General features: G+C 40.3%; 1 protein-coding gene across 2 annotated transcripts in view; it reads left to right on the top strand.

Annotated features, from left to right (window-relative positions):
* Positions 1–18114, top strand: part of ITGA9 (integrin subunit alpha 9) — a 226264-nt gene that overhangs the window by 193082 nt on the left and 15068 nt on the right. For both annotated transcript variants that reach the window (XM_082045318.1, XM_082045319.1), the window contains exons 24-27: positions 2179–2304; positions 2881–3000; positions 4754–4855; positions 13006–13125. In XM_082045318.1, the coding sequence (XP_081901444.1) occupies positions 2179–2304; positions 2881–3000; positions 4754–4855; positions 13006–13125 (468 nt within the window). The remainder of the gene's footprint in view (positions 1–2178; positions 2305–2880; positions 3001–4753; positions 4856–13005; positions 13126–18114) is intronic.

Below are 18114 nucleotides of genomic sequence, written 5' to 3'. Positions count from 1 at the left end.
CTGGTTCATCAAACCTTCCCTTTCTGTGTGTAAAAATTGAGGAAAATAAGAGATGGTGTGAAATATAACTGTCTCACAGTCACGCTAATGAACACACACACACACAAAAAAAACCCAAATCAAAACAAACCCTGTGGCCAGTCCTTTGGAAAGGCTGGTTTTCCTTCTCGCTCAGCATGATCTACCCATTTCAAAATTTTTTAGTACTTTTTTCCTAGTTCTGTGGCTCTGCTATTTCTAGGAGTGCTAAAAGATAGTGAGTACTTCTCAGTGGCCTTGCAGCCTTTCCTGCCTACTGGCTGTCAGCATATGCTGATTGATCACAAATACATGGATGAATGCAACTTAATTTTGCCTGATTGAATTCCCCCAAATTCTGTAGTGTCTGCATTCTTCTAGGAAGTGGCATCTGCCTTTGGCTACTAAAACACGCTGAAGCTGACCTGCCGATCTGTTCCAGAGCAGCGCAGGTGACAGGACGTGCTAAGTCCTTGCACATGTCCTTCCTAACATGGGCCGAGACACTGGATTTAGTAGCCGCCTCATGTAGGATTGCTGCATACTTGGCAGAAAGGAAAGGGTATTTCCAAATTCAGATGTAGTCCTCTAGAGGTGCCTTTCTCTGTTTCAGCTAAAGTGTTTTAAAAAGTACGAGATGTAGCCAAGCTTCAGTTTAAGAAAAGATAATTATTTGGAGAAGAAAGGACCAGATTTATGCTGCTTCGTGCCAGATAATTCCTTTTGGTCTTGTGAGATACTTCTGCTTTAGTTTGTTCTTACACCGTGTTTGTACAGGATGTAAAGCAGAACTATTTGGAGAGTATGCCAAAAGCTGGGGTAGTGCAGAAGCTCATGCTGTCCTTTCTGTGTCTCTTGCATGAATCTAACGACATCTGTCCAAGTGTCTGGTAATTGAAACTTTCAGGAAGAAAGAGCAAGTAGAGAATAGATCTTGACTCTTTGCCATGAGGATTTAACATAAACCTTCTGGTTGATCTAGATCTAATTCCCATGTGAAAGTTCAAAGAAAATAAAAGTCAATGTGCTTTGTGAATCTCTTACCTACAATAAATAATTAAAACTCGTTCCAGGTGATCTGGACAAATAGAGAACATAGTCTTAATTTTCAGTTGATCCCAAGGAGATTGTAAACTGTTGGTAGCTACCTGTGCCTGTATCTTTTGGGAATGTAGGAACAGATTATGTAAATACAAGTTATGAATATGTACTTCAAAGAGATTATGAAGGCTTGTGGGTCAGTGAAGCAGAAAAGGTATATTTTTCCCAGAGACATCACTTGGAGAGGAGCATTTAAGAAATAGGTAGACCTTTGGGTTTTGTTTCTTTTTTTTTGGGAATACTTTTGCTAACTCAGCTGTAGACTGTTTAATGCAAAATCAGCCTCAGAGCATGCAGTGATTTCATATCTGTAACAACTGGTTTTTTTTCCCTGATATTTTGTTGTCATAGTTTGTATTCAGTTCCAATAGATTTTCTTCACTGAATATTCATGAGCTGCAAAGAGTGAGAAGGCTTTTCTGGTGCCCTGTTACCTTGGCAGAAGATCGTTTTATCAAAGCTTGCTATGTTTCAGTTGCCTCAAGCATCTGCTTTTCTGGACAAGTGAATAAGTTAATGATACCCAAAGGTTATTTTTTTACTATTTATGCTGAAGGTAAAAGCACAGATTTGATGTCCAGGCTTGTGCATTTACACAAAGATTTCATTTATCTCATTAGTTCTGATATAAACTATGAAACAGCCAAGTTGGCCAAAGCACCGAATACTACAGTTATAAAATGGTAATACACATGGTAACACCACGTAGTATTTTAAGTCAATTGTGTTTTATATTTTTGCTGAGATTTTTCTCTTCTGTGTCTATCTCCAGACATGTAGAATACAGGCACCTCTGTGTCAGCTGGGTTAGATATGTTCATATCCCATCTAGTCAAGAGAGATAAACATCTCCAGAGCATGGTTTGTCTGGCTTATTTTAGATACTTTCTTTAGGATTATTTGACTCCCAAAGCACTTACTTCTCTCTTTTGATTATTAAAGGGAGTTCAGATGTCCAACTCAGATGTAGGTGCATTTTTATGGACAAGCTAATCACACTTTCTTGTGTCATTAAGTTTAATTCAGGATAATAATTGTTATTTATAATTGTGCTTGCAGGTTGGTCAGGACAAAGGAAGCTGTTCGTTTCACAGAAACCCCAGCCCATGCATCGTTCCTCAAGAGAATGAAAATATTTTCCACACAATATTTGCTTTTTTCACAAAGTCTGGCAGAAAAGTATTGGTAAGAAAGTCCACCTGTGGCAAACTTGAACATACAGTGTATCTTACAAAAGATTTTGCATGGCTCAGCATGAAGAACTCAAGCAGATAGCTCATTATAGAGCGACTGTTTTGTGCATGTGCGCTAATACTGATGTTCCATGTGGATATTTAGGGATTTTAGTTATCTGGTTTTTTTAAATGGAATTGGGCAATTTCGGAAGTGCAGTGGGGAGGGAGTTACCTGATGTGGTAGCACACACTTGGTGACTAAAGCCCTTGTTTCCATTTTTTCCAAAGGCGCATGGGGCAACCAGGGTTCTGTGCTGTGCTTGGCCATGATTCTCTCGGTCCCGGGCACACGCCTGGCTCAGCAGCTCTGTACAGAGGAATTAATTTGACCCAGCTTTTTTTCATGCATGTGTCTGTATATAACTGTCTTCGGGTCTTGAAAGTTGCTGCTATTTCAATGCAGGAGTGCTGTATTTTAGCAATTTCCTATGTAACTTAGTCAGCTGGTGTGTTTGCTGTCATAGAGTTTGTCACTGAATTTTTTTCCTCCTTTGCCTATCAGTTAAATTGTCCTTATTTCCCATAGGACTGTGAAAGACCAGGCAGGTCCTGCTTAATTATACGCTGCAACTTAAGTTCACTAGCAAAAGCAGAGTCCTGTGACATAAGTATCTACACGCTGCTGAATACTGAGATACTGAAGAAGGTATGTGCTTCCCTTGTAGTTTGTCTTAAACACCAATTTAAGTATGGTTATGTGCATCAATGGCCCTGAGAGCTGCATTCCTTCTGCTCTTTACTAGTGTGTTATAAAAAAATCATGATGTCGAAGAAAACAGATCTATTTATCAACAGCATGTATGGAGGTGTTAATCCTAGTTCTTACCCATTACCCATGAAGGGTAAAAATAAATTAAGTTCAGAAATTTATACACTGAGAAACAACAAATGAGACCCCTAATTGTATGCATGGTGTTAAGGCTAGAGACTTCTGAAAGTTGAATTGATTTCCAAAAGTTTTCATTCTGAAAAATGGAAAATAGAGTAAGTGGATATAAACTGTGACCAACTATCTATCATTCCTTCCGTGTAAACAGAGACATGGGAGTTTTTTGTAATTTTTTACTTCAAATGATTATTATTCAAAGAAGATACATCACAACCATATTAATGCTGAGCTTGACATTTGTGACAAGAAACAAATGTTTGCAAGTTAATTCCTGTCTTCTTTGAAGCCACTAAATGAGACAGCAAATCTTTTAAATTTCTAGTGATTTACCATGTTTTCCCCTGTTTTCCTGTACTTATGAAAATGCTGACTGTGTAATTGTGGCAAGATGCTGTAAGATTATGAGGGTATAAGATGATAATCAAAGGAAAAAGCTGATAGCATGAGCCTACTAAAATAAACCTGCCTTTGATAGCTGCTAGATTAAAAGCATTGGAGAGAGCCCTTATTAGAAAGCAGTTCCTAAAGCAATTGATAACCCTGAGCTTTTTCAGCTGAAACCAGCCAGTCTGCTAATGTCTGTTCGTATTCGAAAAGAGGAAAGATAGCCAAGGCCAGAAGTTTCAGATATTTGTTACATGCTTATAGAAATGCTGAAATATATAAGTAAGTAGCTGAGTGCAAATAAAATGTGCTTCTGGGAAATTCACCTGGGAATAGCCAGGATTCATCCCATCTGCTGGGTCCTTTCCAAGTTGACCAGTTGCAACGCTCTTTTAAAAGACATACAGTGCTTACACAAGTCGTTGGGGCAGTATCACCAATACATGCAATTTGCTCATTACCTACCCTCCTCAAGGTGAACAGTGTACAAATGACAAACCTATGAGCTGAAATGGCAGTTTATTGGAGTGTGCTTGTTAAACTGTATTGTGTAAAATGTGGGAGAAATATATATTAGTAAGTGGAGGTGTGCATTGAATATTTAAGATATTTGCAGTGCACAGATTCAAATAAGTAGGAAGTTTTCATCTCGAGATATACTTAAGTTTATCCCAGGTTTCATATATCTTTTTTATGTTCACTTGAAAAACAAATAGAAACTTTTATTGGATGGTTAATATTGAGCCTGCCTGTGTTGACTGGCAGCTTTGTCTTTTTCTTTTGCAGTAAATGTGGGAAACATTAACAGGCCAAATACAAATTATATATTTGAAGTCCAATATACCTAATTTTGTCTTAATCTGAGATAAAATGTTCTCTTCTGTCTTTCTGTTATGAGCATGAGATATATTTTTTCAAAGCAGGGTTATAACCAGGACAGTACTTAACTCTCAACCGAGCCTCCACTGAGCATTGTCTAGATGTGTGTATTAAACTGGCAAATGTTTGCTGATTTTGTTTGGTGGTTTTTTTTGGTTTTTTTTTTTTGGTTTTTTTTTTTTTTTTTTTATGTTGGTGGTGGTGTTTTTCACCCTCGAATCCAACTCTTCCTCTTGTTACTTCTCAGGATAGTTCATCGGTGATCCAGTTCGTCACCAGGGCAAGGGTGCAGGTGGACCCTGACCTCAGAGTTGTGGAGGTGCCCAATGGGAGCCCAGAAGAAAAAACAGTAAGTAAACAACCACGCAGAGAAAGGTTTCATGATTCCAGTGGGCTGGAGTTCATTGAGAGCTCTACGCGAACTGGAATTTGTGGCTGGGCTTGCCCATGAGAGTGCCCAGGCGTTGTCTGGCTACACGAGCAGTGCTGTGAACTGTGCTGCTGTGGTTTTGCTCTCGGTGATAACCATGCCGTCACAGTGAATGATGTTACGTGGCACAGGAGGATCTCTGTTGTACTAGGCAAAATTGCAATACCGTTGGAATATTCGTGCCAAAATTAGGTTTAGCTTACTGTTCTAGGGTTAACATCTGTTTAAATCTAATTCAGATTTTCCTTGAAAACCTAGCAGAGACTTGAAACCCCAGCAAAGTCTTTTCAGATGTGCCAGTATGAAATATTTAGAAGTGTTAATGATATTTTGGGAGCTGTGAAACTGGGCAAGGGGGTGTAAACTTTCAGAGATTAATTTAACAGTTCCGTTGTACTGAGCTGGTAGAATTAATGTATGACCTGATACTGCTTTTTGTGTTAATCTGCATGAGGCTGGATTGAAAATTGAAAGGGAAATTTTAAGCTCAAGGTGAATTCACTGTATAGTTTGGCTATAAGTAAAACTATACAAGGCCATATTTACAGTCTACTGGAGGAGGAGGAGGAGGTGGTGGTAGCTTTGGTTTCCTACTACCAAGTCGCCTAATGCGTGAAAATTCAACAGGGGGCCTCACCCAAATTCAGCTTTCTTTTTGTCTGGTGAAATTTTGAAGTTTCATCAGTTTCTCTCTCACGTGAGGATCATAGGTAATCTGGACTACTTTCAATTTCTCCTCTTGCTGTGTAGTTTTGGAGCATGATCTAGATCCCATCTTTGTTTTCCTTTTATCCCCAACGGCTGTCATCGCCGGCAGCACATGCAACCGTTCTCTCATTGGTTCCATTTCAGTTAGTACTATTGAGGTTAGATCGGGAGAGCATTGAGTTCAGCAAGCTTTTGGAAGACACGGATCGGATGTCCCAAATTAAAGCACTCGTCTCAGAGACAATGGATTAAAAACCCTACAGGCAAAGTAATAATACCTGCATCTACTTACTACCTTCAGTCTGAAAATAGAGACACCACTGCAGCAACCGTCTGCTCCACCATTATGTCTGCAACCCTAGACTTAACTTCCTATTTTATTAGACCTGTCAGAAATAGAAATTATTTTATACGACAGGACCGCATTCTCCCCCTTGTCTTTTACTTTCTTTGTCAGGTTTCTGGACCATTCTAAAGAGCATTAAAAAATAGTCTTGGCAGCTGAAATGAAAAACATAGCTAGCCTCCCCTGGGAATGCACGTTGCAAGTGACCTGCAGCCCTGATTGTTGATACATTACTTGATCTCTCTGTAGTTCTGCAACTCGCACAGAGCAAATCTTGCAATTTAATGTCAAAATTTCATTAATGACTGAAGTAACACCTGACTGTGATACCCATGCCCCAATTAAAATGGAAGAAGCCAGGATCTATCTGCCAAATATTTTGATCTGCAAAGGGTTTTAGAATCTCTCAGGATGATAGGTACAATATAAAATGTGTGGGATTACTATTAAGTGTTCAAAATTTAGAAATGCTTTTATCTAGGAATGCAAGCTCTGCTGTATTTCAGTGTTATCTAATGCTTGCAGAAAAAAAAAAAAAAATTAAAAAAATTGTCCTTTTCCTGTTCCCAGAAAGCCTTTCATCAAGCCTTGAGTTGCAACAAATATAAAGCACACTGTGTGTGCTGGGAAGATATATTAATCTTCAAACAAGACCTTGTTCTGAGTTCCTGGGAAGCCCAAGCTGTAAAGGAGCATGCTGCATGCATGACATGTTGTAGTCATGTAACATCAATTTGTAATTTCAAGTCTTTTCTGATGTGAATGCCATTTGCTCTCTACTTTATGCTATTTCCATATGTCTGTTGGCTTCACTGCCGTATGTTTTGCATAGGGTCATGTTCAAGGAAAAATTTAAGACATGTGGTTTGGCTCAAGGTATTCATTTTTTCCCCCTTCTCTTTTCTTGTGGAATGCAGAAAGGAATAGTATTTGTTGCAAGCCACAGCTATTCAGCTGGAAGTAGAGAGACAGGAGAGATAAAATGTCTTTATTCTATATTACTCCCTTTCTAAAGCCCATCCTGTATTCTTTTCATTGAGCATGGGCTGCTGTACTGAATCCATTTATGTAGCAGCGCCTTCTGAACAGTTGTGCTTGGACTGCTTGCAGTCTGTTTCTGAAAGTGTTCCCTAACAATGAAAAACATTTTCTTAGACACTTTATCGTGGTACATTTTAAAAGGCCTTTTTCCTTTCTGCAGATGAATGTAGACTGTAAACGGTCCTTGAGAACCAGGCGCCCCTGTTCACTGGGCACTTTTACAATGTAGTGTACGATATCAAAGTTCAAACTACCTGTAAAGAAGACAAAAGTAAAAGGAACGCTGATATTTGTGATGCTAGTGTAAGAAGTACCGGTGGTGGCAGGACTACCCATATAAATATCAGTTTTCTCAGTAACTCTAGTAGATGATTTGTAGGGAAGATGTAAAAGATTATGTAAATATCTCTAAGTTGGGTAGCAGGCTGTCTTTGAAAATAACCTTATTTTAAAGAAGGTGTCTTTATGCAACTTTCAGAAAGCAGTTCTCTGGATTTGAATATGGTTTTATGTGATTCGGATTTACGCATTTTTTGTCTCCAGTTACAATAGGCTGTTTGAACTCTTAGTCTGGAGAAATCACATGGAGCAGGTGAGCAGAGTTTGGATTTGGCTCTGTCATGACAATTGTGTTAACATGAGTGTATATTGGCTGAAACCCATGGCGTGGTATTTTCAGGAGGCATACTTTCTTTTCTTGAGCATATGGGTTTCCATGAAGGCTTGGCTCCCTTCTTCTCTGCATGTGAGGCAAAAGCAACAGTAAGCTCCATGAGACCACCATGGTCAAATACCAGATCCAAGCATTCTCATCCTATGCTTGGTGCTTGTGTGCGGGAGGAGGAATGGTCTTATGGAGCAAAAGGACTTCGCTCTGTGAGTGCTGTTGTGGAGGGAAGAATAGTCTGGATTTCACTGTGTCAAACCAGACAAATGCCTCTCAGCCTCCCTGTCTTGAAAGTGAGGGAATCCAAAGCTGAATATGCAAAAGGGATCCCCAGGCAAAATGCATGCAGCTCCTGCAACAAGGTGACCTGTAAAGATGGAGGCTACCATATTGCTCTCTGGTGCTGTCAGCTCAGCACAAGTATGCTTCATTAAGCCTTTGAACCTTTCTGACCTCCTGGATAGAGTTCACTGTTCTCTCATTTTCAGCCCAGTCACCCCAGGTTTACTTCAACACAGGCAAGTTGTTGCCCTGTATGGACGCCTTTTTTGCTCAGGATTTAGGTATGTTTATGTTTGCGATGATAAATATATTTCAGGGAAGACAAAAACAAAAAAAAAAACTTTAAAAAAATCAAGTTTATGGTTGTAAAGACCTTGGGAGGCCTATATATGCATATTTATATGCAGAGAGATTTAAATACATATTCACATGTCTAAGCTTTAGCTGTCTGCCCCTGGCACAGAGGACTTGTGACTTTGGCCTGTTCTCCATGTCTGTGTTCAGAGGAGCAGCCTGTGGTGTACTAGACAGTTTTCATGACATCCCAGTCTTTTGTTAATGCACATGGGAATACCTTTTCCACTCAGCAACCCACCACCCCCTCTTGCCTTTTAGAAACACTCAGCAATGCAATTTTCAACGTGCCTGTTCTCTCCAGGTTACCTGTGAGATGGGCACAACATCCTGGCCTGGTTGGAGCCAGATGTGTGCTTCCTCCAACAGTGTTGCAGCCCCTTTCCTGTGGGTTATTTGCTGCTTTATTGTTTTCACCATATTTCATTTTTCATTTCATTTCATTGTTTTACCTTTCCATCTCTTTCTGTAACAATCCCTTTTTATAGTTTTTCTTGTCTTTATGATGAAGCCTGGCAGGTAGAAACATACAGTTTGATAAAGGAACTGAACAATACACAATAGTATTTCCTAGGGAGGGAGACAAGGAGGTAGCAAGGATACCTCAGGTTTGTATTTTTGAAGAACTACCAAGGCCAAGTATATGTAAATAAATAAATATATTAAAAGGGATGCATATACCTATATGTACAGATGTATAGGAGAATAGTGTCTTTACTACAAGTCCCCCCAGATATAACAGTACTTAAACATACAAGTCAGTCAGCAGTGCAGTGTGGTTTGGAACACTAGAAATATTCTGAGTGATCATACAGAAATAAAATAGCATTTTTTGATAAGCCCATGCCTTCCACAGTGCTGTGGTTCAAGGTGCAACCGTATAAAATTAATTAATGTGCATAAGCAAAAAGAAATTAAAATATTGCAATTGTGTATTTCTAACCAGATTTTGCTGAAGTATGTTTCTTGTCTTTGAGTCCCAGTGTAGCAGCATGTGCCTATTCTGCAAAGGGCTTCAGCTCAGTGTGGACTTTAAGTATTTGCAAAATTCCTACTCAGTTAACTTCTTAACTTATTGCCTACACACTTTACTGAAATAGGGTGGTTTTAAAGCACTGGAAAAACAGCAATATTTTTTTTTTTCGATTTGTTCACTAGGACTATCAAAATATCGCAAGTGTTTGGCACAGGTAGAAGTTGAACTGGTAGATGCCCTTGTCCGTGCAGGTCCAGCATTTCAGAAATCAGTGGTAGGGCACAGGTCTCTTATTTTACAGAAGGGCGTTACATCATGTAAACCTTATTGATGTGTGAGCTATTTACAGCTAAACGGCAAGCTACACTGCCTCTAAGGCTTCCCTGCTCTAAGATCCTGCAAGTACAGCATGAAATGAAAAGATAAATATGAAACTAAAACTCCTCATACATTGTCAAGACAACTGTGTTTTTCACAGCCTTTCCCTGGCATTTCATCAGAGTCTGAAAACAAGCCTGTAATCCCCTCCATATTTTATGACTGTTCCATGTGCTTTCTCTGAACCAGACAGCTGCCGTGCCCCCCCAGCCTCTCCAGGATGCTTTCCCAACCTACCCTTATCTTCTGCATCAGTTGCTCTTATCACTTCTGTCTCGTCCATTGATCAGGCCTTGGGAAGTGTGCTGTGCTGGAGTCTGCCTTGTGCTCCCCAATGTGTTGGCTGCCCTGTGGGGGCTGTGCTGCTGGGGTGGACAGGAACAGGAATTCAAGGTTCACTCGAGATGGGCTTTCAGAGGCTGTGCTATGGGCACTGCGTCAAGCAGTCGGTGGGGGATGGTGCACTTCTCTTCAGTAACATCACCCTCTAGCCTTCCCCCCAGGATGACTTGCTTCCCTGGCGTCTCACCATGTACTGTACTGGCTTCTTGCTGATCCTCCCGATGTGTGATGAACGCTGACTGTCTGCTCACTCTGGTTTGATTGGGGTTTGGCTTGGGATTTTTATCGTTCATTGCTTCTTCACCAAAACTCATTGCAGTGGCTGTGTATTAATGCAGGCTGATTTTGAGGGCTTGAGAGTGATAAGGACATTAGCATGCACAACATCCCTTCTCCTTTCCAAACCACAAAACCTGGAATAGGGAGGTTTTGTGCTTGTATGTTGACTCTAGACTGCTAGAAGAAGCTGGATAGATAAGAAGCTGTTGTGGCTCTCTACCCTTGTAGCCTGAGCTGTGACTGCACAAACTACAGCCAAGCTATTCTATCCAGTGTGCTTCAAACCTGAAATGTGGGGCTCTTGCTGTAGAGATGAAGTATGATTTGATCTCTGCAGCTATTTCTGGCTCTGTCTTTTGGCAGCGTGAAGAACATATAGGTCTGTTGTGCTGCAGGTTGTGTTATGTTAACATTTATTCTCTGAGTAGTGGAGAGAAGGCACCACCTCATTTTGCATTCAGGGACTGCTTGAAGGGTCTCTTCACTAAAGCTGGCAATATTTAAAAGGTTGAGAGTTTTGTTTCTTTTATAGTCAGAAAGGGAAATAACATTAGTTCCTTATCATCTAAGAAACAGTCTTCTGACTTGTGTCCACAAAATGAATGCTAACCATAGCCTTCGTGAGAAATAGACTGCCACATCAGATCATCTTTCCAAGTTGGCTCAGGGATATGAAGAAGGGACAAGATTTGTGTTTGATCTCTCTGTCTGATATTTCCCTTACACTTGTCTTGGCTATGAGGGAAACTCTGCTGCTTAGGAAACTTGCTCTGTTCAGCAAGATGCCTTCAAAAGTCTGTCAAAGGCTTTGTGCTAATGTCTGAAATGCCAAAATTATCCTTTTTCTCAAGTGAAGAACTGGTCCGTGTTCAAGTGCTATTTTGAGCGTTGTGATACTGGTTATGGGAATATGTTTGTATAATGTTATCTATGTATACCTTTGTTCCTGTCCATTTGTTATTTTTTCACATCTCATTGTCATTAAATGCCTGATAAGATCTCATCAATAGAAAAAAAAAAAAACAAACAACTGGGTGTGTAAATCAGCTTAAAAAAGCTGTGTTCAAATTCCTCCAGAAAAACTGTGGTCTAAATCAACATTAGCCTGTGAAACTGAGATGAAGGATCTTGGAGTACTCTCTTATGGGAACACGGTGACAAAATATAGCCCTGCTGACCTGCTTGCTCTCATCTGTGTCTGTAATTTTTGTGGGCATTTGCTTGAGACTGCATATGCTTATGGAAACAGAGAAGTGTTCATTAATGGGACCTGGGAAAGCTGACCTGTCCCATTTCCTACTCAAAGCAGAGGTGTTATCAGCACTGGCTCAGAATCCCCATGGCTTTGTCTGAGGCTTGGAAACCTGCAAGGATGGAGAATCCAGAGCCTTTTTGGCCTCTGTTCTAGTGCTGCCATCATGTCCTTGTTGCAGCATTTTCCTGAATGCCAACCTTCACCATCCATATGGGTTGTACGGTATCAGGTTTGCTTTGCTGTCTCATAAATGACACTATTTGAATGGTGTCACCAGTGAGTGGAGGTATTTCATGGGTCTTCCATGGGCCTCCTAAAGATTAGTATCTTGGGATTGCATAATTGTGTCTGACCATAACTCCCAGATTTTCACCCACTTTAAACTACCATTTTTTTGTTTTGCTTTGTTTAGAAGATTGGTTTAACAATTGATGTCTACAAAAGGGTTTTGACAATTTAAAGCAAAGATGATGAAAGTGGTTTGTGAAGAATGGAGGAAAACTCACTACTTTGCCTTCCAAAACAAACCAAAACAAAGCCAGACAAAGCAAATCTATTACCTATAACAAAATCTTTGCTGCCTCTCTACATTTGCTGGATATTAAATCGCTAAATTTATCACAGAAATAGGCCTCACTGTAGAGAACTAGCTTTGAGTTTTCCACTGAGGAACTGGTTTTGATTGAAATAAGAGGCTGGAAATTCACATAGTGTATACAAGTGGTATAATTTACTCCCATTTTCTTCTTAAGGCAGATGGTTATTGAAATATCTTTGCAGGATGTGTTTCCCTGCCATACATGCTATACAAAAAGAGAGAAGAGAACAGCAGGAAACTGCTCTCTGCGTTCCCAGAAGAGCCCATGACTGCACGCGCCCTTCCCTCTTTCGCACAACGTGCTTTGTGAAGCACAGCAGGGGTGGTTTGTATTCAATAAGGATATATGCGAGTTGTCCCATTTTTTGTGAAAAAGAGTCAACAAGCTCAGCACACATGATTGTTTCATGTGAAGCATCGGGGTGTTTGGTAGGGCCAGGAACATGATGAGCAAGACAAACCAAGTGAGATGTCATGGCAATCCCTGCCAAACCAAGGGATGGAGCTTTTCATGTAAACCTTTGTGCACCTTTGGTGGCCCAGCACCAGAACAAGCTCAGTGTCTGGAATGGGGTGGGAATATTGACAGGATAAGAGTAATTTTGGAGTGGAAGCTGATATCCTTTGGATCCAATGCATGGCTACTCATATTCCACTTGAAAGCTTTAAATTCTTTGTGAAAAAAATAGATGGAAAGCATGAAATGAAGAACGCATTCCATATTTGTTTGACAGATGAAATATGATCAGTGAGGCCACCATGCAATGTGTTTAATAAGATGAGTACAAGAGAAAATAATACAACTTCCAATCATAAAAAGATCTTTTTCTAATTGCTTTGTAGGTGGTCTTCGAGGCTTTGCACAATCTGGAGCCTCGTGGGTATGTTGTCGGATGGATCATTGCCATCAGTTTGCTGGTGGGAATTCTCATCTTCCTGTTGCTGGCTGTGCTCTTATGGAAGGTAAGGCAACAAATACAACATAAACATGGAGGCTGGTCCCAGGAAAAAAAACAAGGCTTAAATTTATCCTTGTATTTAACATCCATTTGCTTTAGAAACTAAATAATTGTTCGCTTCATTACGGAACCCATCGGCCAGCAAAAATATTTTCATATCCAGGCTTTGGTGAGGGACAGGGAAAGACTCATGATATAGAGAAGAAGTGGAAAAGTGGAATTTTTTTTTAGGAGCTGGTTATTAAAAGTTGAAACCTCTGATACCATTTCAGGACAAAGGAGGATCCCTCTTAGAAACCAGCTTTTATTTCCAGACTCTGATAGCTGGTACGTTTCTATGGTTTTCTGATGACTGAGGTTCGCTGATTTCAAACAGGATTTCCTGAAAATCAAGTCAATGTGGCTTTGATCAGCTAAAAGACTGGGTGCATGCCTAGCAAAAAGCAGCCAGTAGCTACTGTTTTCAAGAAGTAAAATGCATGGAGGAGAGGAGTATCCAGCAGTAAATTCTTCAGATCCCTCAAAGAAAGTTCCAGATGAGTAAAATGCGTTACCAGAGCAAGAAGCACTGGGACCCGTTAAAGCCAGCCTTCGCACCATCTCTGATAAGATACAATTTTTGTACCCAGGCACTGTTACATGGTAAAACGGGGCTGATGCAAACACTTAGCAGCAGCCATGTGGTCTGGTAAATACAAAGGGTAAGGAGCTTCAAGTGTTTTCATTCCTCAGTTCCCTGTTACCAATCCATAAATTTAAAAGGCCACGGTCAAGGTCAGGGACTGTCTTTGAGAGAAGTAAATCTCAAACGCACACATGGGAACAAGTCCAACCTTATTTTGCTTCCCGTGGCGGAGGTCCAGCAGCCTGATTCGCGCTGTTTAGCAGCATGTGCGCTGCAGGCTCTGCTCGCTGGCTGCGCCGGGACTGGAGGTCGCAGACCTGATGTGGTGCGAAAGGACATATCGCTGCAGGTCGCGAGGCTGTAACATGGATGTACAAACCCGGGCCAAAATCTGTCCATGCAGTTCTTATATATGTTATACAGATGTGTGTATAGCTGTGTTATAGATTATACATCTACTTCATTGATAATATAAATTTTATATGGGTTGTAGATTTAAAGTATTTTTTTATAGTTAGCTTTGAAGATTTTTAAGCATATACTGGCCAGGTCAAAATTGACTGTGCTTTCTATTTGGAAAACAATGTTTTACCACAGTCTAGAATATCTCTTAACTTCTGTTTTTCTGGCATGTGGGAAATGCTTACTGTGGCGAAAGAGCAAAAAAGAAATAAAAAATAAAGAAAAAAATCTGTGCAATTAGGATGGCAGAATAACCATGAGAATGGAAAAATGTGAGACTGGAAGAGGCCCAGGGTTTATGTCCCAATGACACAAGGTTTTGAAAAATGAGTTACTGCTGCTGATACCTATATGACTGATTTTTATACAGCTCATTTCCTGAAGGTAAAAATGTACTAGATGAACTGTTTGAAAATGTGCAAGATAAGAAGAACAGCACCTTTCACTGTGACTCTCCATGAGAATCTGACACAAGTTCAATTCTTGGTCTCTACTAGAATTAATACAGTCCTTTGCTTCCTGGCTTAATCTTGAGACTTGAGCACTTCTAAATTTTTTAGGGATCATTCAAATGCACATGAAGAAGCTGCCATTTTGTTGAATGAAAGCATTGAGGGAAATTTTGAGTGAGAGTGACAAATAATTATAGCTACCACCAGGCTTCCTGCATGCAGATGTTAAAGTGATGAGGCAAAAGCAAAATGAGATGCCTTGCTGAGAGTCCTGTGGCAGAAATGGCAGTAAAAGCCAGGCTTTGCCAGCTGCACTCCTGTGATTTATCCACAGAGTTGCGTGATTTCTAAAGGAACCAATAACTTAAGGTTTTGTTTTAGAGAAAAGTGTTTAAAAGCTGCTAGTATCAGCCAATATTTTTATTTAAGTCTTAGTTTGGAACATAAATATACGTAAGTAATACTTTGCACTCACTGGTTGCTATATTTATTAAAGTTACTGGCAATATTAAACTTGTCTGAGATGAAACTGACATGGGAAAGCTGCAGTCCTACAGAGGAATCTTAATTGTCTGATTGTAAATATTTGTTAGACAAAATTGGCCAAGTATATCCTGCAGTCATTCCTAAATTTTGTGTGTGAAGTAAAAAAAAAAAAAAAAAAAAAAAAAAAACACCAAAAAAACAAACTTTATATTAGAAATATTTTAGTCTTTAACTGTGGAATGAAAGAGCATATTTGAAATCAATGGAGTTTGTGGCATCTTAGAATAACTAGTGAGAACTAGAAATTACCCAAATTTTAGGGCCAGACTATAAACTAAACTATGTTTTTATTAAGAAATTAATTAGACATAAACTGTGGTCCTGGAAGGCAGCTGTTTACACAAAACAGAGCAGGAGTAAACTCATTATAAGGGAGCTGAGCACTGGCAGCAGCACAAGGCTTTGCTGGCAGCTATAGTGCTTCAGCCCAATGTGGCAGGTACGCTCTCATACACTCTCACTGAATGCACGACTGTTCCTTGAGTGGTAGAACACAATGGACAAATCCTTGAGCATGCTGATATTTTGCAAAGGGACTAAGTGGCTCCTTAAAGCTGCAGAAAAATATTAGAAGACATGTAAATATTCCACATTGCTAGAATTAATTCCACTGCTAGAATTAATGGTGTTAGCAGGAGTGAGATCTGAGGGACATTCCAGCTTAAAATCTTATTTTGAATCAGAGTAAGATTACTATGCATACAATGAGATGAAGATGGTAATTATTTCATTATTTGTAGGTCTAAAATTTCACCGTTTAGGGGTTCCATGTCAATGGAAGTGATGTTAAATGTCTGGTTGTTTCACTTCAGGTAAAAGCTTATTTATTCATGTGCAAGACCATAACCATGTTTCTAGACACATACATACAAGCTTTTTAGTGTGAGCTTGATCAGCTTTTGACTGACTTCGCTTCTCTGTTTATTTTAGTATTTCATGTAGGCACTGTGTTTCCTCTGGTTTAAGTGCATACAGCTTCAGAGGAGCTGGGCAACTTTTCCTTGACTTCCATGAGGTGCCGTGCATAAGGCACACTGGCAAGAGTTGCTCATTTTGTTGGATAATGCCCAGTTTTACCCTGATGCTTGTTCATCCACTCCGGATGCCTTTGTGCAGGCATCCCTGGGGACATGCACCCACTCTCACAGGCTCCTCTGCCACGCAGTTCACTCTGCCGACTGGCTCCTCGCCTCTGCTCTCCCATGTGCAAAAGGAGCAGGAGGGGCTCTCATGCTGTCACCCACAGCAATACATCTTGCCTTGTACTGCAGAGGTTGGCCTGCACTTCTTTGGTGGCCTCCACATGTTTGTGAAGAGCCGGGGAAGAGGGAGGAGGAGGTCGCTTTGCTTCAGGCCAACTAGCCACTTGCTAGGCAAGCCCATGGTTTCACAAGCACTGGCGATAGCTCAGGAGGGGAAGGCGGTCATGGCTGGGTTATTTTGGGGGGGTGCTGTCCCGCACATCCTTCCCTCAGCTGTCAGGGCTGCAGCCATGCGCGGGGCCAAGGTCCCCTTTGGGCATAGTGGATTTATGCACATGTAAAACAGGGGAGAATTTGCATACACCACACAAATGAAAAACTGAAGCATAATGTATTATAGCAATATATATTCTATTAATAATAGTAGTGATTTACAGTGCTGAGGACTGAAGTTTCTACATTTGAACTGGCTTGAGTTATGGAGTGAATTATTCAATCCCATATAGTTTTAGATAATGCACACAGAAAAAAAAATTGGTTTGTGCTCAGAGGATATAAAGAAGGCGGGGGGTCAGTGTGTGAGTGGACACTTGGGCAGCTGAGTGATTTGTACAGCCAGCTGTGGAAGTGATTTGCACAACAAAAAATTTATATTCATTGCAGTATGCTGATTTTGATTATTTGTGGCTTGTTTAACAGAGGAGCTGAACTTTTATCTAAACTTCTTTATCTGGACTTTAAGCTTCTTTCTGAACTGAGCCTGTCCCTGAGGTATCCGAGCTCTGACTTGTCTAAAATGAGGTTTCTAGCACTGTTTTATAGCTTGTGGTTTCCTGGGGCAAAGAATTGATCTCTGGGTGTCTTTATGTGATGGCCCTCTTCTGTGTCATGTGCTGGATTTTTGACAGAATTGCAGAGAGGAGAACGACAAGCAGAATAGCACCAATGTATATTGGTTTTTGATTAGCCAGAGGGTTCTTGCTCTTCAGTATGTGCTAGACAGAACATTTTTGCCCTTTGTCTTTAAAATAAGAGTTTGAAGACTATTTTTCAGTTTTTAGGAGAAATGTTGTGAAGACATTTCTGTCTACTGAGCTGAGTTAGTGCATGCTTTGAACTGGCTTTTACCAACAGCGAGTGTGAATCCTGCTGAGTGCTGGACTTGCAAAATCCTCATTTAAGCAGAGGCTGTATGTGTGGATGCAGCTGTTTGCTAGCACTGCTTAAAGGGACAAACTTTGAACTATAAAGCTTGCTTTATGAAATATGAAGGTCTTTTAAAAAAGCCAGACAAACCCAAGCAGGTTTTTCAAAGGTGCATGTGGGCTTCTTGCTTGGAGAAGCCTGATGACTTTTTTCTGTGACTGCACAAGTGTCTTTCAAAGAACACTTTTATTCCTCTACATGCAGTAGTTGCCGTTGCCTCACATATTGTCTCAGCATTCAGAAAACATCTGAAGCTAACCAAGGCTAAAGCTAACTCGAAATTCACCTATGTAGCAATACCCAGTTTTCTCCTTTTTGGAAGGAGACACTTTCCCTTACTTAGGGCCTCAAACATTAAGTCTTCTTACAATGGGCCAAAACATACAGGAGAGGAATAAAGCAATCTATGCACTTATTCTTTGCCAGTGGTTGCTCTGTATCCTGTATTAAAAGCCCAAAGAACATGTTCTTTGCCTATTTTTCAATGCAAAAAGTCTCCC

The sequence above is a fragment of the Streptopelia decaocto genome (genome assembly GCF_964273445.1).
Source record: "Streptopelia decaocto genome assembly, chromosome: 2".
NCBI lineage: Eukaryota > Metazoa > Chordata > Aves > Columbiformes > Columbidae > Streptopelia > Streptopelia decaocto.
Note: the sequence above shows the minus strand (reverse complement) of the source record. Positions and strands in the feature narration are given on the sequence as shown.